The sequence below is a fragment of the Bombina bombina genome, chromosome 2, assembly GCF_027579735.1.
Source record: "Bombina bombina isolate aBomBom1 chromosome 2, aBomBom1.pri, whole genome shotgun sequence".
NCBI lineage: Eukaryota > Metazoa > Chordata > Amphibia > Anura > Bombinatoridae > Bombina > Bombina bombina.
The window spans coordinates 468,538,019-468,560,640 of record NC_069500.1 but is presented as its reverse complement, the minus strand read 5'-3'; the positions used below and the strand labels follow the sequence as shown (position 1 = coordinate 468,560,640).

General features: G+C 39.4%; 1 protein-coding gene across 1 annotated transcript in view; it reads left to right on the top strand.

Annotated features, from left to right (window-relative positions):
• LOC128647017 (small G protein signaling modulator 1-like) overlaps window positions 1-22,622 on the top strand; it is a 692,799-nt gene that overhangs the window by 395,592 nt on the left and 274,585 nt on the right. Inside the window, 3 exon segments of the mRNA XM_053699830.1 lie at window positions 1,359-1,521; window positions 2,906-3,058; window positions 15,344-15,411. Of these exon segments, the coding sequence (XP_053555805.1) occupies window positions 1,359-1,521; window positions 2,906-3,058; window positions 15,344-15,411 (384 nt within the window).

Here is a 22,622-nt window from a genome sequence, read left to right as displayed (position 1 = left end):
TGTTGACCACCCTCTTCTGCTTCAAACCCTCCAATCCTTCGGCATCTGTGACACAGCTCTCTCGTGGTTCTCTTCCTATCTGACTAACCGTACATTTAGTGTAGCTTTCTCTGGAACATCCTCTGCCCCGTTACCACTTTCTGTTGGGGTACCTCAAGGCTCTGTCCTTGGTCCCCTTCTCTTCTCAATCTACACGTCGTCACTAGGTTCCTTAATAAAGTCCCATGGGTTTCAATACCATTTGTATGCCGATGACACCCAAATCTACCTCTCTGCACCAGACCTACCTCCTTCCTTACTAACCCGTGTCACTAACTGTCTGTCTCACATCTCATCTTGGATGTCCTCTCACTACCTTAAGCTAAATCTCTCCAAAACTGAACTCCTTATTTTTCCCCCTTCTTCCAATGTCTCCACCCCCAAAATTTCTATAACTGTTGATAATTCCATCATTACCCCTACCCCGCTCGCCCGATGTCTTGGGGTCACACTTGACTCAGATCTTTCCTTCACTCCTCATCCAGTCCTTGTCTAAAGCCTGCCGCTTCCACCTTAAAAACATTGCTAAAATTAGACATTTCCTTATACAAGATACAACCAAGATTTGAATCCACTCTCTCATCCTTTCCCGCCTCGACTACTGCAATTCCGTCCTCTCTGGTCTACCTAGCTGCCGCACAGCTCCTTTACAATCCATTATGAATGCCTCTGCCAGACTCTTCTTCCTTACTTGTCGCTCTTCATCTGCTGCACCTCTCTGCCATTCCCTTCACTGGCTTCCTCTTGCCTCTAGGATTAAACATAAAATCCTCACCCTGACATATAGAGCTCTCAACTGCACTGCTCCCTCCTACATCTCAGAACTTGTCTCTAGATACTCTCCCTCCCGTCCCCTTCGATCAGCTCAGGATCTCCTCCTCTCTTGTTACTTCCTCACATTCATATTTACAGGACTTCTCCAGACTGGCCCCCATCTTGTGGAATTCCCTGCCTCGCTCCATAAGACTCTCCCCTAGTTTTAACAGCTTCAAGCACTCCCTAAAAACTTTACTATTCAGGGATGCATACAACCAACACTAACCTTTCCTAACGCCATTGCTTTCCCCTTGAACCCCTTAGATTGTAAGCCTATGGGCCCAGCTGTTTACAGATCGCTTCATAAGAGCCGACTATAACAGTGAAACTCTCGGCAGGGCCCTCTACCCACTTGACCCCTACAAAAGCTATCCTGTACACCGACTATGTTTACAGCGCTGCGGAATCTGTTGGCGCTCTACAAATACCTGATAATAATAATAATAATAACGATTAGTACACATTACCAGTGAGAAATATGTTAATGTCTGCTTCTGTTACAGCTGCAGTAGAAGCTTGTGTGCTGCACGGATTAAGACGCAGGGCTGCCGGTTTCTTAAGAAGCAACAAAATAGCTGCATTATTTATGAAGGTGGGGAAGAGTTTTCCACTTGCTGAAGAACTTTGCAAGAAAGTTCAAGAACTTGAACAGCTGTTAGAGAACAAGTAAGAACATTTCATTTACATGTGACAATAACCACATTTTTGGGTTTCTGATTATTTTCCCTGTGTTGTAATCCCTTTCCTGATGAGCCATTTCACACCCTCTTGCTAGAGTTGTTTTTAGTTGTTTGCCACTTCCTTAAAGGGACACTAAACCCAAATTTTTTCTTTCACGATTCAGATAGAGCATTCAATTTTAAGAAGCTTTCTAATTTACTCCTATTATCAAATTTTATTCATTCTCTTACTATCTTTATTTGAAAAGCTAGAATACAAGTTTAGTTGAAGGCCATTTTTTGGTGAACAACCTGGGTTGTCCTTGCTGATTGGACAGAACCAATAAACAAGTGCTGTCCAGGGTCTGAACCAAAAATTGGCTGGGTCCTTAGCTTAGATGCCTTCTTTTTCAAATAAAGATAGCAAGAGAACGAAGAAAGATTGATAATAGAAGTTAATTAGAAAGTTGCTTAAAATTGCATGCTCTATCTGAATCATGAAAGAAAAAAAAAAATGGGTTTAGTGTCCCTTTAAGCTAAGAGAAAGTGTGACTGATACTTAAAGGGACATAATACTCATATGCTAAATCACTTGAAAGTGATGCAGTATAACTGTAAAAAGCTGACAGGAAAAGCTCACCTGAGCATCTCTATGTAAAAAAGGAATATATTTTACCTCACAATCTCCTCAGCTCAGCAGAATAAGTTCTGTGTAAAAAGGTATACTCAGCTGCAGCCCAGCTGCAGGTAAAAAAAAATAAAAAAAAATTAAGAAATGAACAGCAGCCAATCAGCATCAGCAGTGCTGAGGTCATGAACTCTTTTACTGTGATCTCATGAGATTTCACTTAACTCTCATGAGATTTCATTGTAAACTTCCTTACACTGAATAGGAAAATAACATGAGAGTTCACGAGGCTCAATCCCTTAGCTGTCCTGGGACAGACATACTGATTTTCTGCTTAGAAGTCCTTTACAATGGGATGTGGCTACTGAGGAATGTTTGAGGTAAAATATCTTTCTTTTTTACATAGAGATGTTCAGGTGATATTTTCTAGTCAGCTTTTTACAGCTATGCTGCATCACTTTCAAGTGTTTAAACATTTGGGTATTATGGCCCTTTTTAAGCATCTTTTGTTCATTGGTAAATAGAAAGAACTCCTACTGAAAAGATTGGTTCACTCTGCAAAGCAACATCCTTTTTCCCCCAAAAAACCCCCAAGCAATTACATTTTGAAATAATCTCTTTTAGATAAAACAGATTACACTTTTTTTTAGTATTGATAACATGTCCAGTTTAGCTATATAAGATGCAAGAGTGTCGGTTTCTGTATCCTCTGGCACTAGATAGAAAATGAACTGTTTATAGAATGATTTTTCTTTCCTTGCAGAAAGAATCAGATGCACATTATGCAAGAGAATGTACGCAAAACACTTAAGTTGCCAAACTTGTCCCCACAAGCCATCAAACACCTGTGGATTCGAACTGCACTCATAGAAAAAGTCTTAGATAAAATTGTACTGCATCTGGTGGAGAATTGCAAGTAGGTGTAATATGGTGTTTGTTATAGCTCTGGTGTAAACTGTATTAAAAGGAGGATCGGTTAATAATATACATTCATGATGACTGTGGTGTAAAGATGCGATAGTTATTATGTTTCTTGAGTTACTCGGGTTGTTTTAAATGTAGCAATATTTTGAAGCCCACATATTCTTAGTTTAGTAGACAAAGATGCAAGATGTTCATGGTTAATGCTTAAAATTTTGTCAATTTCTGAAACAATTTTTCTGTGTGTGTAAGGCTATGAAACCTAGTTTTGTAAAGGTGTGTATGGTTGTAGTCAGTATGGTCTTCTTCCAGCCAAAGTACTTTGTGTCAGGGTGCCAGGAATCAGACTGAGATGAGAAGTGCAAAAATAATCACACCTTTATTAATAGCAAAAAATAATAAAAAGTCCACAAGTCAAATAACAAGCCAGGAATCAAAACCAGTGCTGGTAGTCAGACGAGCCGAGTCAGGAGCCAAAGCGAATAGACGGACGAGCAAAGTCAGGACCCAAAGCGAGTAGTCAGACGAGCCGGAATCAGGAACAAGGAGAACAGCAGAGTCAGGAACAAGCCAGGGATCAGGAGCCAGGAGGGACGTCAGACAGCCAGGTAATACACAGGAGCTCTCACAAACAGGTCTAAGACAACGCAAGGGCAAAGCATACTGAACAGAGGCCCTTTAAATAATAAGTGATGACATCACAATTCTGAGACTGCATCCTGTCTCACACGGATGATGTACACTAGTCTGGCCATAAAAGGAAGTTCAGGAAATGAGCAGCATCACACAGTATGCACCAGAGTCAGCAAGAGAGGTGAGTAAAATGGCTGCCAGCAGCACATGGCAAACAAAGCAGGGAAAAAACCCTAACACTTTGCCAAAAGTTTGTGTTTGTATGGCGTTGCCGTTCATTTAAATTATAACCAAAAACTATTTCAAATATCACCACGGATCATTTCAGTTAGTTGTTCCACCTGCATTACATACAGTATGCAATTATGCTGGAGTATCATGTTTCGTTTTTTTTTTTTGGTTTGTTCTAATTTTTTTTTTGGGGGGGTTCCAACAGGAATTTTCTGACCCCTTTATGGAAGCAAAATATAGCTAAAACAAAACTAAAACATTATAGTCAATTGCTATAGTGAATCATGTCTGCTCGACATCGCTAAATGCGAACAGCATACACTGTCTCCATTTATCATTGCACAAGCATTTCTGGTGAAATGCTTGTTTAATGCCGCCCCCTGCTCACTGGCCGCCGCTAGCAGGGGCTGTCAATCATCTTGATTGGATTGCGATGATTTCAATTTTATGACCGCTGCTTCTTAACTTCCATTTCAGGCGAGCTTCGCTGCTTCATAAATGGAGCCCATTGAAAAAATTAGAAAAATAACTTTACGCCCTTAGCAACCCTGTACGTTGGATATTTGGCCCTGTTATAGCATGGGTCACACTGAAAGAGACAAGATGCGCTATTGCAACTTGCCTCACTCCTAAAACCATTGGGCTATAGCGTGGTTTCTCCGCTGCAAGCAAGACCCACAATATTTAACCCCTTCAAAGAAAACCAACAATTGACGTACAGGGTACCTAGACTGTCATTATGGGGGTAAGATTGTTTGAATATGCCTTATGCAAACAACATGCAAACAATTGTAATAGACAAAGGGGACAATTTATCAAGCTCCGTATGGAGCTTGTCTAAAGACCGCTGCTCCATAACTTGTCCGCCTGCTCTGAGACCGTGGACAAAAATCAACCCTTGACACTCCCTGCTAGTGGCCAATTGGCTGCGAAACTGCAGGGGTGGCATTGCACCAGCAGTTCACAAGGACTGCTGGTGCAATGATAAATGCTGACAGCGTATGCTGATGACATTTATCGATGTGCGGCAGACAAGATACGCTACATCGTATCATGTCCATCTGCACTTTAATAATTATATACCCCAAAATATATTGTGACTTTGACACTATGCACATATGTAAAAATAAATTATATATGGCTAGATTACAAGTGGAGCGATATTTTGCATTTTTTCTATAGCGAGAACTCCACCAGGATTTTCATTTTTGCGCTAGTCAAGTTGCGCTGGTATTACAAGTTGAAAGTAATCTTTTTTTCTCCAGCTGTAACACGATATTGCGCAAAAAGACGAAAATCGCAATAGTGTTTATGCATAGAAGTCAATGGAGAAAAAAAGTTGGAAAAAACCCTAACACCCACTCTTGCGCGTTTAAACACCATCACATGTTCGCAATAACACTAACCCAACATTTCATTTTCCAATGTTATTTACGTAATGGAATATGTTCTATTTATTCTTAAATATATATGTCTACATATATCTGATATTTTTAAACAAATATATATTGATACCTATATATACAGTACTGTGCAAAGAGTATTAGGGCACCATTAGAATTGTTGTTTTAGCAATGGTATAATGACTATATGTAATTATTTCTCATTCTCTTAAATAGAATACAACCAGAAAATACAGGATATTTGTATGCAGTATTAAAAAACAGATAACAATCAGAAAAAACATAATCTATAGGCTAAAATGGCAAGTATTTAGTGTGACCTTCCCTTACACTTTCAATAGCAGGAACCTGGCTCTTGTAAACCTAAATGGGATGGAACCCTAATTAATGTCATTGCTAACACCTGTATTTGTCCTACTAATTCATGTCAAAATGACTGCTGTAAAAAAAAGGTCTATTACACCAGGTTGGTGCAAGACAGGCTTGAGCATTACATACACATGTGGTATCAGTTCAATTAATTGGAAGCTTGCTAATAAGACCAACTTTCAATCAGTGGCAAAGAATATTATGGTGTGACATGCAAGTTTAAAATTGTTGGGCCCAATCGTCGACAATATGTGAGAAGAAGAGTCAGAGAGAGATGGAAGAATGAGTGCTTGCGGTCATCAGTGAAACATGGTGGAGAGTCTGTTCTGGTTTGGGGCTGCATTTCTGCCAGTGGTGTTGGCGATATTGTCCGAATTGATGGGATCATGAATGCAAAAAAGTACAGACAGGTTTTAATTCATCATGTCATTCCTTCTGGAAAGCTCCAGATTGGAAATGGTTTTATTTTTCAGCATGATAATGATACCAAGCACACTCCTAATGCAGTGAAATCATATTTGAAGAGAAAAACAACTGATCAAACATTGACAGTCATGGACTGACTTCCATAGAGTCCAGACCTGAATATTATAGAGGCAGTATGGGATCACTGTCACAGAGAAATAAATTAAAGACAACCTAAATGTAAAGAATTACTCTGGGAAGTGCTGAAAGAAGCCTGGTATAATATACCAGAAGATTACTTCAGAAAACTCCAGGACAGTCTCCCCAAAAGAGTTCAAGACGTGCTTAGTGCCAAGGGTTGTCACATTAAACACTGACTTTTGCCTGAAGAAGCCATTTTGCTCTGAATATTGTGTTTTTTTTAATATTTTGTGTACATATTTCCTGTTTGTATTTTAATAAAGAGACAGAAAAAGAAATATGGATATATATATATATATATATATATATATATATATATATATATATATATATACCTAAAACATATTCTGCTATGTGTAGAACATTGGAGTTTGAAATATTTATAGTAAATACATATTTAAAACGTTTATTAAATATGAATATTGCATTAATATGCTTTTACACGTTTTCATCTACTTAACAGCAAAGGCTCCAATGCACTTATATATATATGTCTATATATGTATACATATATATTAATGTTTTTATATGTTTAAATACACATATAAATACATTAATACATTTTTATACATATATATATATATATATATAATGAAGCAAATAGCGTCAGCACTTATTCATACAAAATTTCCACTTTATTGAGGTAACAGACAAAGTTAAAAACAGCGACGTTTCGAGTCAACACAGACCCTTAGTCATGCACTACTTCAATTTTGGAAAAGCTTGCTGAAAAATGCTGAAATAATAGCATTAAGAAAGGTGCTGGACTTACCTGTTAAAGTTGTGTATATATATATATATATATATATATATATATATATATATATACACACACACACATATATATATGTGTATATATATATATATATATATATATATATACATATACATGTTTAGACTTATATATGTATGTATCTGAATGTTAAAGTCCTTTAACATCTTTGAGCCCTTATAACCTTTGTGTGTGATATTGTTTTTCAATAATTTTTATTAGACAGTGTTAATATGAGTGTAAGTGTACTTTGTAATGTATTTTTGATGTGTTTTGTGACACTTTTTATTTTTGGAAAACAGTTAACCACAGCTCTGAGATCGCAGTAAGGATTCAAGAGTAAATCGGAATAGCGCTAGCAAAATCACGATTTCACTCAACCTGCAATATGAGCGCAAAAACCCTTGTGAAAATGTTTGTGCTTCACTAGTGTTTGTTTATCAAAATCTGCTGAATGCTAAGCAATTTTCACAATATTAGAAACTGGATGACCTCAAAGAAAGAAGAGTAAACCAAATAGTGAAGTTCTATCAAGTATAGTGAATAAGGGAAGTTAAATCTCTTTTGTGCTCCACTACCGTGGTATAAAAATCAGCAACAAACAGCTCTGGTAAAAAAAAAAAACACAAAAGGTGTGCAGTGTATAATGAGATTAGTTCACAATTTCGCCTTAAGATATGTGGCTAGGAATCTGACTGCCACTGGGCGTTCATGCCCTCTTCTAGTTACAGCATAAAAGTGATACAAGAGCTAAAGTGACCTTCCAGACATGACTTTAAATATGTATTTAACACATGCATTGTGCAATAAAAACATTCTGTAGCACATTTGTATTATTGCGCTAGTATCTTTGCTTTAGTTCATTGAGAGGGGTCAATTTATCAAAATGCGAGCAGACATAATACGATGTAGCGTATCATGTCCAGCGCAACAGCATTTATCATTGCACATTTATCATTGCACAAGCAGTTCACCAGAACTGCTTGTGCAATGCCGCCCCCCTGCAGATTCATGGCCAATCGGCCGCTAGCAGGGGGTGTCAATCAACCCGATTGTATAGGATCGGGCGGATTGAAGACCCCAGCTTCAGAGGCAGTGGACAAGTTATAGAGCAGCGGTCTTTAGAACGCTGCTTCATAACTACTGTTTCCGGCGAGCCTGAAGGCTCGCATGGAAACAGGGGCACCAAGCTTCATTCGGAGCTTGATAATTCGGCCCCTAAGAGAGCAGAAAGAGAGTATTTAATTTGCATGTTTAATCATAGTACAAATTGATGCATTGCTTTCTTCATTATGCTGCTAGTGACCTAAAAAAGAGATTATATTTACCCAGTTTAGTGTGAGGTTTTCTGTGCTGGGCAGCCTCTAACTGGGCAGTCAAATTTCTATTATATTGACAAAGGAGGTTATTGAATTCCATAGCCTTCCGTCTGCTCTTGTGAGTAAAATTACTCCCTAATTTGCCAGATGTCATGTATAGCCATGTGCCTAGAAAACAGAAGATTATACAAGCAGATCCTTATCATTTTTTATATTTTCCCAGTGTTCATAGCTGCTGAATTGGATTTTTTGTTTGTGCTGTATGTGTAATCTAGGATAGTCAAAGGGCAATTTACAATAGCCTTATATGATTTTTTTCTGTAATTAGAATTTAACATTCTGTATTTTAATAGGTAAGTGAGTAATAACTAGAAAATATACTATATAATTATATACATTGTTATTCAGCAAGTGATATGTGTAAGGCTGCAACTAACGATTATTTTCATAATCAGTTAATCAGCCAATTATTTTTTTTGATGCACTTCAGACTGAAACTTTACATAACGGATTGTCCAATTTTTAAGCAGCAAAACAAAACCACATGGTGTTGAGGTGCCTGAGATGCATAAGTAGGATTTTGCTAATTTGGCCAAAGTGGGATATTTATCTTTGTTGGCTCTCCAATAATGCAAAGGGTTTTCCTCCTTGCAATAGGCCTCTCAACAAAGTAAGTCTGGACTACATTTCTAATGTGACTTTGATGTCCTCCTCGGGTTGTCCCTCTTTATTCTCTTTCTCACTGCTGCTTCCTAGCTGATCTCATTGGTCTCCAGCACACCGTGTGATTTATATAGAATTAGATCACTGGGTGACTGTGTAAAACACAGCAAATTGTTTGTCACATGGCCAGACCGTGTGAGTTGGCAGGTCTGTGATTTAATATAAAGAAATGATGACTCCTATTATTTCTGGGCTGCACAGGTGATCTAACCCACATAATCCAGGAGTAGTTGTAAGCTGAAAAACAAACTTATACTGTCCTGAAAAGTGAAAAGTAACCATCTGTTGTCGTCCTTTAGGCCAAGGACATAGGCATAAAACAAAATACCATGTGCAGGAGAAAAGCAGCTAGTGCAGTGTGCAGAGCAGCCAGATCCTTGCACACAAATGGGTAGGTAAAGGGAACGTGCAGTGCACAGACCAACTAATTGAATGAGATTAGTTGACAACTATTTTCTTTATAGATTATTAATGATTATTTTCATAATTGTTTATTATTCATTAGTTGCTTCAGCTCTAAATATTTGCGTCAGTCATCTTTGATAAATTTACAGGGCCATAATAGTCGGAAAATTACATGCTCTAATTTGTTAGAGCATGTCATCTTAAAGGGACACTGAACCCAATTTTTTTCTTTCGTGATTCAGTGAGAGCATGAAATTTTAAGCAACTTTCTAATTTACTCCTATTATCAAATTTTCTTTATTCTCTTGGTATCTTTATTTGAAATGCAAGAATGTAAGTTTAGATGCCGGCCCATTTTTGGTGAACAACCTGGGTTGTCCTTGCTGATTGGTGGATAAGTTATCCACCAATAAATAAACGCTGTCCAGACGTCTGAACCAAAAAAAGATTAGATGCCTTCTTTTTCAAATAAAGATAGTAAGAGAACGAAGAAAAATTGATAATAGGAGTAAATTAGAAAGTTGCTTAAAATTGCATGCTCTATCTGAATCACAAAATAAAACATTTGGGTTCAGTGTCCCTTTAAGACTATTGACCCTACACTACTGATTTTTTAACCTATGATAAAAGGGTTAAACTCACAGTAGAAATGCCTCTTGGGACCCAAGGAGCACTGCATCATCCAAAGTGAAAACAGTCGCTGATCCAATTAGCAGTGCTAGTTGCACATCTGAGATGAAGGGCCCAATTTATCAAAACTGACTACATTTAACGTGCAATGCCGCCCATGCTTATGCTAGCCCAATGGCATGTGAGTAAGGGCTGTCAATTACCCCAGGCGAACTTCTCTGGGGTGATTTTAATCCACCAGCTAAGAGTGTACAGGTTGAAGGCAGTCGTCTGATGACCGCTGCTTCTGAAAGGGTTAGTGTACTACAAAATATTATTGTTTAAAAATATAGATTATCCCTTTATTACCCACTCTACACGTTTGCATAATGAACTCTGTTTATTAATACACTTTTGACAGATATGCATTTCAGCCAATCAGTTCTGAGTCATAAATAACTCCACTGGAGTGAGCACAATTTTTATCTATATTGCACATATGAACTAGCACTATCTAACTGTGAAAAACTGTCAAAAGGCACTGAGATAAGAGCTGACCTTCAATGGCTTAGAAATCAGTTTATGAGCCTACCTAGGTTTAGCTTTCAACAAAGAATATCAGAACAAAGCAAATTTGATAAAAGTAAATTGGAAAGTTGTTTAAAATTGCATGCAATGTGTGAATCTTGAAAGTTTAATTTTGACTTCACTGTCCTTTTAAGTATCGGCTGCAAGCTCGCTTATGAGAGTAAGATGACAGTAAAATGATGCACAAAAAATAATCAAAGTAATGCAAAGTTTTTTTTTTATATATTAAAATTTCAATGTGTTTTATGTCCATTAAGGGTAACACATATTCAAATCCAGCCCTTATACCTTATGTCTTTTGAATACAGTCATATATGTAAATATATAAACCTAAGTTCCCTCTAAAAAGAAATAGTGCTTAATATTTTTTTTATTCCAACCTACAAAAAATAAACTTTTTACATTTGTACATTGTCATTGTATTCACTGTATGTAACTTTAATAGATAATGGCCCAGATTATGAGTTTTGCGTTAGAGGCTTTGCGGTGCTAACGAGCAGTTTTGTCTCACCGCTCACTTACCTGTAGCGTTGGTATTACGAGTTTTCAGAAACCTGTCGTTAAAAACAAGTAGTGAGCGTTGAGCAAAATTTTGCTCATTACCGCACTCCAATACCAGCGCTGCTTAAGTCATTGGTGAGCTGTTCGTACGTGCTCGTGCACGATTTCCCCCTAGGAATCAACGGGGAGAGCCGGCTGAGAAAAAGTCTAACACCTGCAAAAAAGCAGCGTAAAACTCCTTAACGCAGCCCCAGTGATTCCTATGGGGAAATAAAATTTATGTTTACACCTAACACCCTAACATGAACCCCGAGTCTAAACACCCCTAATCTTACACTTATTAACCCCTAATCTGCCACCCCCAGAATCGCAGACGCCTACATTATAATTATTAACCCCTAATCTGCAGCTCCAGACACCGCCGCCGCCTACATTATATGTATTAACCCCTAATCTGCTGCCCCCAACATCGCCGACACCTACATACTATTTATTAACCCATAATCTGCCACCCCCAATGTCGCCACAACCTACCTACATTTATTAACCCCTAATCTACTGCCCCCAACGTCGCCGCCACTATATTAAAGTTATTAACCCCTAAACCTAAGTCTAACTCTAACCCTAACACCCCCTAACTTAAATATAATTACAATAAATCTAAATAAATATTACTATCATTAACGAAATTATTCCTATTTAAAACTAAATACTTACCTGTAAAATAAACTCTACGATAGCTACAATATAACTAATAGTTACATTGTAGCTATTTTAGGGTTTATTTTTATTTTACAGGCAAGTTTGTATTTATTTTTTATTTTAACTAGGTAGAATAGTTATTAAATAGTTATTAACTATTTAATAACTACCTAGCTAAAATAAATACAAACGTACCTGTAAAATAAAACCTAACCTAAGTTACAATAACAAATAACACTGCGCTATAATTAAATAAATTAACTAAATTAAATACAATTACCTAAATTAAATTAAATTAGCTAAAGTACAAAAAACCCCACTAAATTACAGAAAATAATAAACAAATTACAGATATTTAAACTAATTACACCTAATCTAATAACCCTATTAAAATAAAAAAGCCCCCCCAAAATAAAAAAAAAAACCCTAGCCTAAACTAAACTACCAATAGCCCTTAAAAGGGCCTTTTGCGGGGCATTGTCCCAAAGTAATCAGCTCTTTTACCTGTAAAAAAAATACAAACAACCCCCCCAACAGTAAATCCCACCACCCACACAACCAACCCCCCAAATAAAATACTATCTAAAAAAACCTAAGCTCCCCATTGCCCTGAAAAGGAAATTTGGATGGGCATTGCCCTTAAAAGGGCAGTTAGCTCTATTGCAGCCCAAAGTCCCTAACCTAAAAATAAAACCCACCCAATACACCCTTAAAAAACCTAACACTAACCCCCTGAAGATTGACTTACCGGTAGAAGTCTTTATCCAAGCCTGGCCAAAGTCCTCAATGAAGCTGGGAGAAGTCTTCATCCAAGCCGGGCGAAGTGGTCCTCCAGACGGGCAGAAGTCTTCATCCAGGCGGCATCTTCTATCTTCAACCATCTGGCGCGGAGCGGGTCCATCTTCAAGATATCCGACGCGGAGCATCCTCTTCATCCTGATTGGAACAGCCAATAGAATGTGAGCTCAATCCTATTAGCTGATTGGATCAGCCAATAGGATTGAACTTCAATCCTATTGGCTGATTACATCAGCCAATATGATTTTTTCTACCTTAATTCCGATTGGCTGATAGAATTCTATAAGCCAATCGGAATCTAAGGGACGCCATCTTGGATGACATCACTTAAAGGTACCTTCATTCAGCTTTAGTCGTCAGATGAAGAGGATGCTCCATGTCGGATGTCTTGAAGATGGACCCGCTCCACGCCAGATGAATGAAGATAGAAGATGCCGTCTGGATGAAGACTTTTCCCCGTCTGGAGGACCACTTCGCACGGCTTGGCTGAAGACTTCTCCCGGTAAGTCGATCTTCAGGGGGTTAGTGTTAGGTTTTTTTAAGGGTGTATTGGGTGGGTTTTATTTTTAGGTTAGGGACTTTGGGCTGCAATAGAGCTAACTGCCCTTTTAAGGGCAATGCCCATCCAAATGCCCTTTTCAGGGCAATGGGGAGCTTAGGTTTTTTAGATAGTATTTTATTTGGGTGGTTGGTTGTGTGGGTGGTGGGTTTTACTGTTGGGGGGTTGTTTGTATTTTTTTTTACAGGTAAAAGAGCTGATTACTTTAGGGCAATGCCTCGCAAAAGGCCCTTTTAAGGGCTATTGGTAGTTTAGTTTAGGCTAGGGTTTTTTTTTATTTTGGGGGGGTGCTTTTTTATTTTAATAGGGCTATTAGATTAGGTGTAATTAGTTTAAATATCTGTAATTTGTTTATTATTTTCTGTAATTTAGTATTCTTTTTTTTTGTACTTTAGCTAATTTCATTTAGGTAATGGTATTTAATTTAGTTAATTTATTTAATTATATTGTAGTGTTAGGTGTTATTGTAACTTAGGTTAGGTTTTATTTTACAGGTACTTTTGTATTTATTTTAGCTAGGTAGTTATTAAATAGTTAATAACTATTTAACAACTATTCTACCTAGTTAAAATAAATACAAACTTGCCTGTAAAATAAAAATAAACCCTAAGATAGCTACAATGTAACTATTAGTTATATTGTAGCTATCTTAGGGTTTATTTTACAGGTAAGTATTTAGTTTTAATTAGGAATAATTTAGTTAATGATAGAGGGTGTTAGGGTTAGGGTTAGACTTAGGTTTAGGGGTTAATAACTTTAATATAGTGGCAGCGACGTTGGGGGCGGCAGATTAGGGGTTAATAAATAGTATGTAGGTGTCGGCGATGTTGGGGGCAGCAGATTAGGAGTTAATACATATAATGTAGGTGGCGGCGGTGTCCGGAGCGGCAGATTAGGGGTTAATAATTATAATGTAGGTGGCGGCGATGTCGAGGGGTGGCAGATTAGGGGTTCATAAATATATTGTAGGTTGCGGCGGTGTCCAGAGCGGCAGATTAGGGGTTAACATTTTTATTATAGTGTTTGCGATGCGAGAGAGCCTCGGTTTAGGGGTTAATAGGTAGTTATGGGTGTTAGTGTACTTTTTAGCACTTTAGTTATGAGTTTTATGTTACGGCGTTGTACCATAAAACTCTTAACTACTGACTTTTAAATGCGTTAGGACTCTTGATGGGGTAGGGTGTACCGCTTACTTTTTGGCCTCCCAGAACAGACTCATAATACCGGTGCTATGGAAGTCCCATAGAAAAAAAGACTTTACAAAGTTTACGTAAGTCGTTTTGCGGTAAGGCCAAAGAAGTGTGCGGTGACCCTAAACCTTCAAGACTCGTAAAACCAGCGGGCATAAAAAAGCAGCGTTAGAACCTCTTAACACTGCTTTTTTACCCTAACACACAACTCGTAATCTCGCCGAATGTTATTTGCTAGGTTTATTTGTTCATTTACACACACTCACTTTATGGGAGACACATTGGGGTAGATTTATCAAGCAGCGGATACTGCAATCTGCCCCCATAGTTTCCAGAACACTGGAAACAAGAGTTAAGAAACCGACCTCTGCTCCTTAACTCATTCGCTACCTCTGAGGTGGCGGATAGCAATCATCCCGATCTTATACGATCGGGATGATTGACACCCCCTGCTAGAGGCCGATTGGCCGCGAATGTGCAGGGGGTAGCATTGCACAAGCATTTAACCAGAAATGCTTGTGCAATGGTAAATGCCGACAGCGTATGCTGTCTGCATTTATCGATGTTGGACGGACATGATTCGATACAGAAGATCATTGCCGCCCGACACTTGATAAATCGGCCCTATTGAGCTCAGTTTTTATAATGTCCAGCAGACACATTTTGTTGTGCACACTTCTTTTCAAAACTAGAGCAAGCATAAAAGTGAGCACATCTCCAGAATGTAGTGCATAAAAGTTAATTAAGTCTTGCGTTATGTCCCCTTTGATATTATTTGTCAATTGTTTGTGGAATTGTTTGAGGCCTGTCTTTTAGTGGAAAGCATTGGATGTAATACTGTTTTTTTATATTCCTGTTTTCTTTCCCCATAGCAAATATTATGAGAAAGAAGCCCTTTTAATGGACCCAGTCGAAGGTCCAATTCTTGCCTCATTGCTTGGTAAGTCCTGTGTAAAACACCTTTGTGGCTGTGTTGATAAATATTGTTTAAATTGTATTGCAGGTAATGGGCATCTGAAAGTTATAGGTAAGGATGGTGAAATGTCTTTATTTTTGACATATGAAGAGCAAAACCAAATGTTCCCCTTGATATTCATTTTATCAGGCAAATCTGAAATAATGATTCCCATAGACTTATATTAAAGTATGTGAGAATCAACATTAATATCACAGTTAATATTCAAATAAATTGATTATTAAAATGTTTTATTTAATGAGAACATTAACACTGATTTGCAAAAGATGACTGTTGAAAGTTTTGAAAATATTTGGAGTAAGTAAATGTGGTCACCGTTTATTATCTATACTATAATCACGTTTGTAACGTGTCCGTCGCCGTCGTCAGTTGCGTGCGCAGCCAAATAAATGTTGGCTGTGCGCGCAGCTAAAAGAATCCACCTGGCATCCAGGTGGATTCCGAAAATGGCAGGGTGGTGAAAGAATCCACCTGGATGTAGTGGAATTTTCAGAATCCACCGGTGTGTCACACATCCAGACAGCCCCAGCAATAAGGTTACCCTGCAGTGGGGTTACAAGGATAGTGAGAGTACCCTGCAGTGGTCACATAGAGGATAGTTGTTCTTTTAAAGAGCCAATGGATAAAAAATTGGAGGCTTTATTAAAAATCTATGTCCACCAGGGTCTACAATGGCAACCTGCGGTGTGTATCACCACTGTTACCAGCGCTGCAGCTTACTGGTTTGATGCGTTGTCTGAATCTCTTCAGACGGATACCCCTCTTGAAGAGATCCAGGACAGGATTAAGGCTCTCAAGTTAGCCAATTCCATCATTACAGATGCTTCCTTACAGGTTATTAAACTGGGAGCCAAAACTTCTGGTTTTGCGGTCCTAGCCCACAGGGCCTTGTGGTTGAAGTCCTGGTCTGCGGAGGTTTCTTCTAAATCTAAACTCATGGCTATTCCTTACAAGGGTAAGGCCTTGTTTGGACCTGGTTTGGAGGAAATTATCTCAAATATTACTGGAGGGAAGGATTTTTTTCTTCCTCAAGATAAAAAGAATAAGTAGAAGGGACGTCAGAGTAATTTTCATTCCTTTCGTAACTTTAAAGGCAAGTCTTCCTCCCCTTCCTGTAAGCAAGATCAATTCAAGCCTTCCTGGAAGCCCAACCAGTCCTGGAATAAGGTGAAGCAATCTGAAAAGCCTTCAGCTGATTCCAAGTCAGCATGAAGGGTTGGCCCCCGATCCGGGAGCGGATCTTGTAGGGGGCAGGATCTCTTTTTTCCCAGGCTTGGAAAAGAGATGTACCGGATCCCTGGGCGGTGGACATTGTCTCCCAGAGATACAAAATAGACTTCAAATCTTTTCCTCCCAGAGGCAGGTTTCTCCTCTCCAGATTATCTGTAGACCAGCTAAAAAGAGAGGCATTCTTACATTGTGTCAAGGACCTTGCCGCCCTGGGGGTAATAGTTCCAGTACACTTTCAGGAAAGGGGTCTGGGATTTTACTCAAATCTGTTTGTAGTTCCCAAAAAGGAGGGAACTTTTCGACCAATCCTAGATCTAAAATGTTTAAACAAGTTTCTCAGAGTGCCATCCTTCAATATGGAGACTATATGCTCCATTCTTCCCTTGGTACAAGAGGGTCAGTTCATGGCAACCATAGACCTAAAGGATGCATACCTTAATTCACAGGGACCATCACAAGTTTGTGAGATTTGCCTTTTTGGACAATCATTTCCAGTTTGTGGCCCTTCCATTCGGCAGTGGCACCTTATCTGGATGATCTTCTGGTTCAGACGCCATCTTTTCAACAAGCAGAATCTCATACAGAGATCTTGTTGTCTTTTCTTCGATCTCACGGATGGAAGGTGAATCGGGAAAAAAGTTCTCTGGTTCCAGCTACAAGGGTTGTATTTTTGGAGACCATAATAGACTCCCTGTTAATGAATATTTTTCTGACGGAGGTCAGAAAAAGAAAGATTTTCAACTCTTGTCTTGCCCTTCAGTCCTCTCCATGGCCGTCAGTGTCAGCCGCTCAGGAATCAATCCGGGATGTAACCCAACTGCTAGCGTGAATTGAAAGCACACGCTAGCACACTGAGAAATATCCAGGACGTGACCCACTCAGGAAGCAGATTAGAAGATAACAAAAATGAATATTGTTCCAGAATGCCGGAAAGCCACAAAGGATAAAACGTCCCTTTAAGTAGTTCAAAGAACAAAAAGGAAATGCTCTTACTTGAAGCTTCTGAAAAAGGTCCTTTTTAGCAGGCTTGTAAAACAAAGGAAAAGTTCTCTTTTGCAGCTTGTAAAAGTATAATGTCCCTTTAAGCAGGTTTATAACAAACAGAAAGGCAAAGTTCTCTTTTGCAGCTTGTAAAAGTAAATGTCCCTTTTAAGCAGGTGTATAACAAACAGAAAGGCAAAGTTCTCTTTTGCAGCTTGTAAAAGTAAATGTCCCTTTTAAGCAGGTGTATAACAAACAGAAAGGCAAAATTCTCTTTTGCAGCTTGTAAAAGTAAATGTCCCTTTTAAGCAGGTGTATAACAAACAAAAAGGCAAAGTTCTCTTTTGCAGCTTATAAAAGTAAATGTCCCTTTTAAGCAGGTGTTGTTTAACAAAGAATAGGTTTAAAGGTAAAGGCCAAAGCAAGGTCAGGCAGGCAGAAGTCGGCATCCAAATATCAGCAAAAGGTATTGGCAAAAGACAGGGTCAGGCAAGCAGAAGTCGGCATCAAAGTATCAGCAAAAGGGTAATAGCTACAGGCAAGGTCAGGCAGGCAGAAGTCAATGTCCAAATATCAGCAAGTAGGGATTAGGCAAGAGGCTTGGTCAGGCAGGCAGAAGTCGGTACACAGAAGAACAAAACTGATATGGTACTCACAATCCAGGGAAACAACAAACGGGCCCAGATTAAGATCTCCCGCCGAGATTTAAAGGGCAGAGCGTAACCGTCATCAGAGGGGTGTGAGAGAAAGCGTCATGTTGCTAAGCAACATGACGTCAGAGACACAGAGGAGTTCCGGGAGCCGCGGCGACACGGCGATGAACGGAAGCGCTCATGACAGCACCCCCTCCTCAAGGACCCCTCCGGGGGACAGGACCAGGTCTATCAGGATGAGTCTTGTGGAAGGACTTGACCAATATAGGAGCATTTACTTGATGAGCAGGTTCCCAAGAACGTTCCGTGACTGGATAACCCTTCCAATGAATGAGATAATACAATTTCTTGCCCCGCAATTTGGAATCTAGAATATGGCTGATCTCAAACTCAGGATGTCCATGCACCAATAACGGTGGAGGTTTAGAAAAAGGCTTAGAATACCTGTTAAACATCACAGGTTTTAAAAGAGAAACATGAAATACCGGATGGACTTTGAGAGACTTGGGTAAAGCTACCCGATAAGCAGTGGAACATACCTGACCCAGTATTTGGAAAGGACCCACATATCGTGGTCCCAATTTGTTAGAAGGTTGTTTCAGGCGAAGAAATCGAGAGGAAATCCAAACTTTATCACCAGGGCGATATTTGGGAGCCTTTTTCCGTCGAAGATCCGAAAAGAACTTGTAACGTCTAGAAGTTACAGAAAGAATACGATGTATCTTCTGCCAATGTCGAGTTAATCTTCGGGCTGTAAGATCAGAAGCAGGATTCACTGTGGAGGAAGTATGCAAAGGGAATGTCCTAGGCTGATATCCGTAAGCTGCATGAAAAGGAGAAGTCTGAAGGGAGGAATTGTACCGGGCATTATGGGCCAATTCAGCCAAAGGAAGGTAAGAAGTCCAGTTTGAATGATAATGATCCACATAATGTCTAAGATATGTTTCAAGACACTGGTTTACTCTTTCAGTCTGACCATTCGATTGTGGGTGGTGAGAAGTAGAGAGAGATATAGTAGTACCAAAATGTTTACAAAGTGACCTCCAAAATCGAGAAACGAATTGTACCCCTCTATCTGAAACAATATCTAGAGGAAATCCATGGATTCTTACAATATGTAGAATAAAAAGTTCAGAGAGTCTTTTGGCAGATGGTAATCCTGGCAAGGGTACAAAATGAGCCGTCTTAGTGAACCTGTCGACCACCACCCAGATAGTATTGTTCCCAGTGGACAAGGGAAGATCGGTAATAAAGTCCATGGATACATGAGTCCAAGGCTGGTGAGGTATAGGCAATGGTTGGAGTAATCCTGAAGGAAGTTGGCGTGGAGTTTTGTTCATGGCACATTGTGTGCATACTGAGACGTAATCCTTCACATCTTGAGAGAGTGTAGGCCACCAGACATGTTGTTTGAGGTTTCGAGTGGTAATACTGATGCCAGGATGTCCAGAAAGGGGACTATCATGAGCCCAAAATAAAATCTTGGAACGAAGGCGTTCAGGAACAAAGAGTAAACCATTGGGAGGTTTACAGGACAAAGGAAGATGCTCTTGAGCGGACTGTAATTCTTGTAACCAAGAAGTTGTTAACTGGGCAATGACTTCATGAGGTTGGAGAATGGTACCAGACTCAGGAACTGGGGTATCTTGAAATTGTCTGGAAAGTGCGTCTGCTTTAATATTTTTTGATCCAGGTATGTAAGACAAATTATAGTGAAACCGAGAGAAGAATAAGGACCAGCGTGCTTGCCTGGAATTTAGTCGTTTGGCTGTTTGGAGATACAGAAGGTTCTTATGATCAGTAAGTATAGTAAATGGCAAAGAAGTACCTTCCAGCCAATGTCTCCATTCATCCAATGCCATCTTGATGGCAAGCAACTCTTTATTCCCTACGTCATAGTTAAATTCGGAAGGAGTGAATTTTTTAGAGAAAAAAGCAACAGGATGAATCCTTCCAGTCTCTGGTATTCGTTGAGACAGAACCGCTCCAGCAGCAACAGAGGAAGCATCCACCTCCAGAATAAATTGTAACTCAGGATTTGGATGACGAAGGATAGGAGCTGAGGAAAAAGCTTCTTTGAGAGATTCAAAAGCTTCTATAGCCTCAGACGGCCATACTTTACAGTTTTGTCCTTTTCTTGTGAGGGAAGTAAGAGGAGAAGTAATAGTAGCAAAATTCTTGATGAACTTTCTGTAATAATTGGCGAAGCCTAGGAAACGTTGTAAAGCCTTCAAAGAATCAGGTCTAGGCCAATCCAAAATGGCAGAAAGTTTAGTAGGGTCCATTTCGAATCCAGATGCCGATATTACATAACCCAGAAAGGGTATGGATTTTTGATGGAAAGAACATTTCTCCAGTTTAGCAAACAGATGGAATTCTCTTAGACGTTGAAGTACTTTCTTGACGTGGTGCACATGATCTTGGTGGTTCTGAGAAAAAATTAAGATGTCGTCCAGATATATGATAACAAAAATATTCAAAAAATCACGAAAGATCTCATTTACAAAATGCTGGAAAACCGCCGGAGCATTGCATAGCCCGAAGGGCATGACCAAATATTCATAATGCCCAAATCGAGTGTTAAAGGCAGTCTTCCACTCATCTCCTTTGCGTATACGGATCAAGTTGTATGCACCACGTAGGTCGAGTTTGGTGAAAATGGTGGCTCCCTGAAGATAAGTAAAAAGTTCAGGAATAAGGGGGAGAGGATAACTGTTCTTGATGGTAATCTGATTCAATCCACGATAATCAATACAGGGTCTTAATCCGCCATCCTTTTTTCCCACAAAAAAGAAACCAGCCCCTACAGGGGAAGAGGAGGGTCGAATAAATCCTCTAGCCAGATTGTCTTTTATATATTCTTCCAGAGCCATGTTTTCTGGTTTAGAAAGTGGATATGTCTTGCCTCGAGGATAGGCAGCCCCAGGAAGGAGGTCAATAGGACAATCAAAAGGGCGATGAGGAGGAAGACGTTCCGCTTCTTTTTTGGAGAAGACATCCACAAAGTCATGGTAATGCATAGGTAAGGATTCCGGAGTTTCAACTGTGAGAGCAATAGTGAGTGGTAACTTAGTAATCCTTTGAAGACATTTAGTCTGGCAGGTAGATCCCCAGGAAGTGAGTTCACCGAAAGTCCAAGAAAAAATGGGATTGTGAATCTGGAGCCAGGGTAATCCCAGGATAATGGGAAATTGTGGAGTGGGAATGACATCGAAACAAATTGTCTCAGAATGAAGTATTCCTACGGTGAGGATTAAGGGTTGAGTAGAAAACTGAATGTATCCAGAACCCAAAGGATCTCCACTGACCGTAGAGACTGAAATGGAATACTCCTTCTTTAGTAAGGGTATAGAATGAGTAGAAACAAATGTAGAGTCAATGAACACACCTCCAGCACCAGAATCAATTAGAGCTTGGGTATAGATCTTCTTATGTCCAATTAGAAGAGTTACTGGAACAAAGAGTTTCTTGTATAGGGAATGACCACTATTTTGGCTTAACTCAGTTCCCTGGACTAGAGTTAAGCCCTGGCTTTTACTGGCCTAGTAGGACAATCCCTTAATAAATGTCCTTTAAGGCCACAGTACAGACATAAGCCAAGAGTCCGTCTTCTTAAGCGTTCAGTCTCAGTTAATTTTATACTTCCTACTTCCATGGGTTCAGCCTGATCAGTAGTAGGAGAGGCTGGAGTGACTGGATTAGAAAAACGAGGAGCTAAACGAAAAGGAGTTCGAGTGGAAGTCCTCTGTGTTCTATCCTTTTCTTGTTGGCGTTCACGAAACCTGGCGTCGAGACTGATACAGAGATTTATTAAGGCTTCTAAGGACTCTGGAAGTTCACGATACACCAATTCATCCTTGAGACGCTCAGAAAGTCCTTTACGGAAGGCGGCTCTGAGTGCTCCCTGATTCCAAGTGGTTTCAGAAGCAAGGGTGCGGAACTCAATTGCATATTGAGAGACTGGTTGATTTCCTTGACGTAAATCCAGGAGAGTTGCTTCAGCAGCGGATGACCTTCCAGGTTTATCGAATACGTTTGAGAATGTAGATAGAAATGTATCAACATCCAACAGTATAGGATCATTCTTTTCTAGCAAAGGTGACACCCAAGCCAAGGCTTTTCCTTTCATTAAGGAAATAAGAAACGTGATTCTAGAAGAGGCAGTAGCAAAGAGAGTAGGGCTATTTCGGAAATGAAGACGGCATTGATTCAAAAAGCCTCTACATTCTTCAGGATTCCCATCATATTTATCCGGAAGAGGAATCCTGGGACTTAGTTGTACCTGAGACTGATTGTTAGGAATCGGAGGAG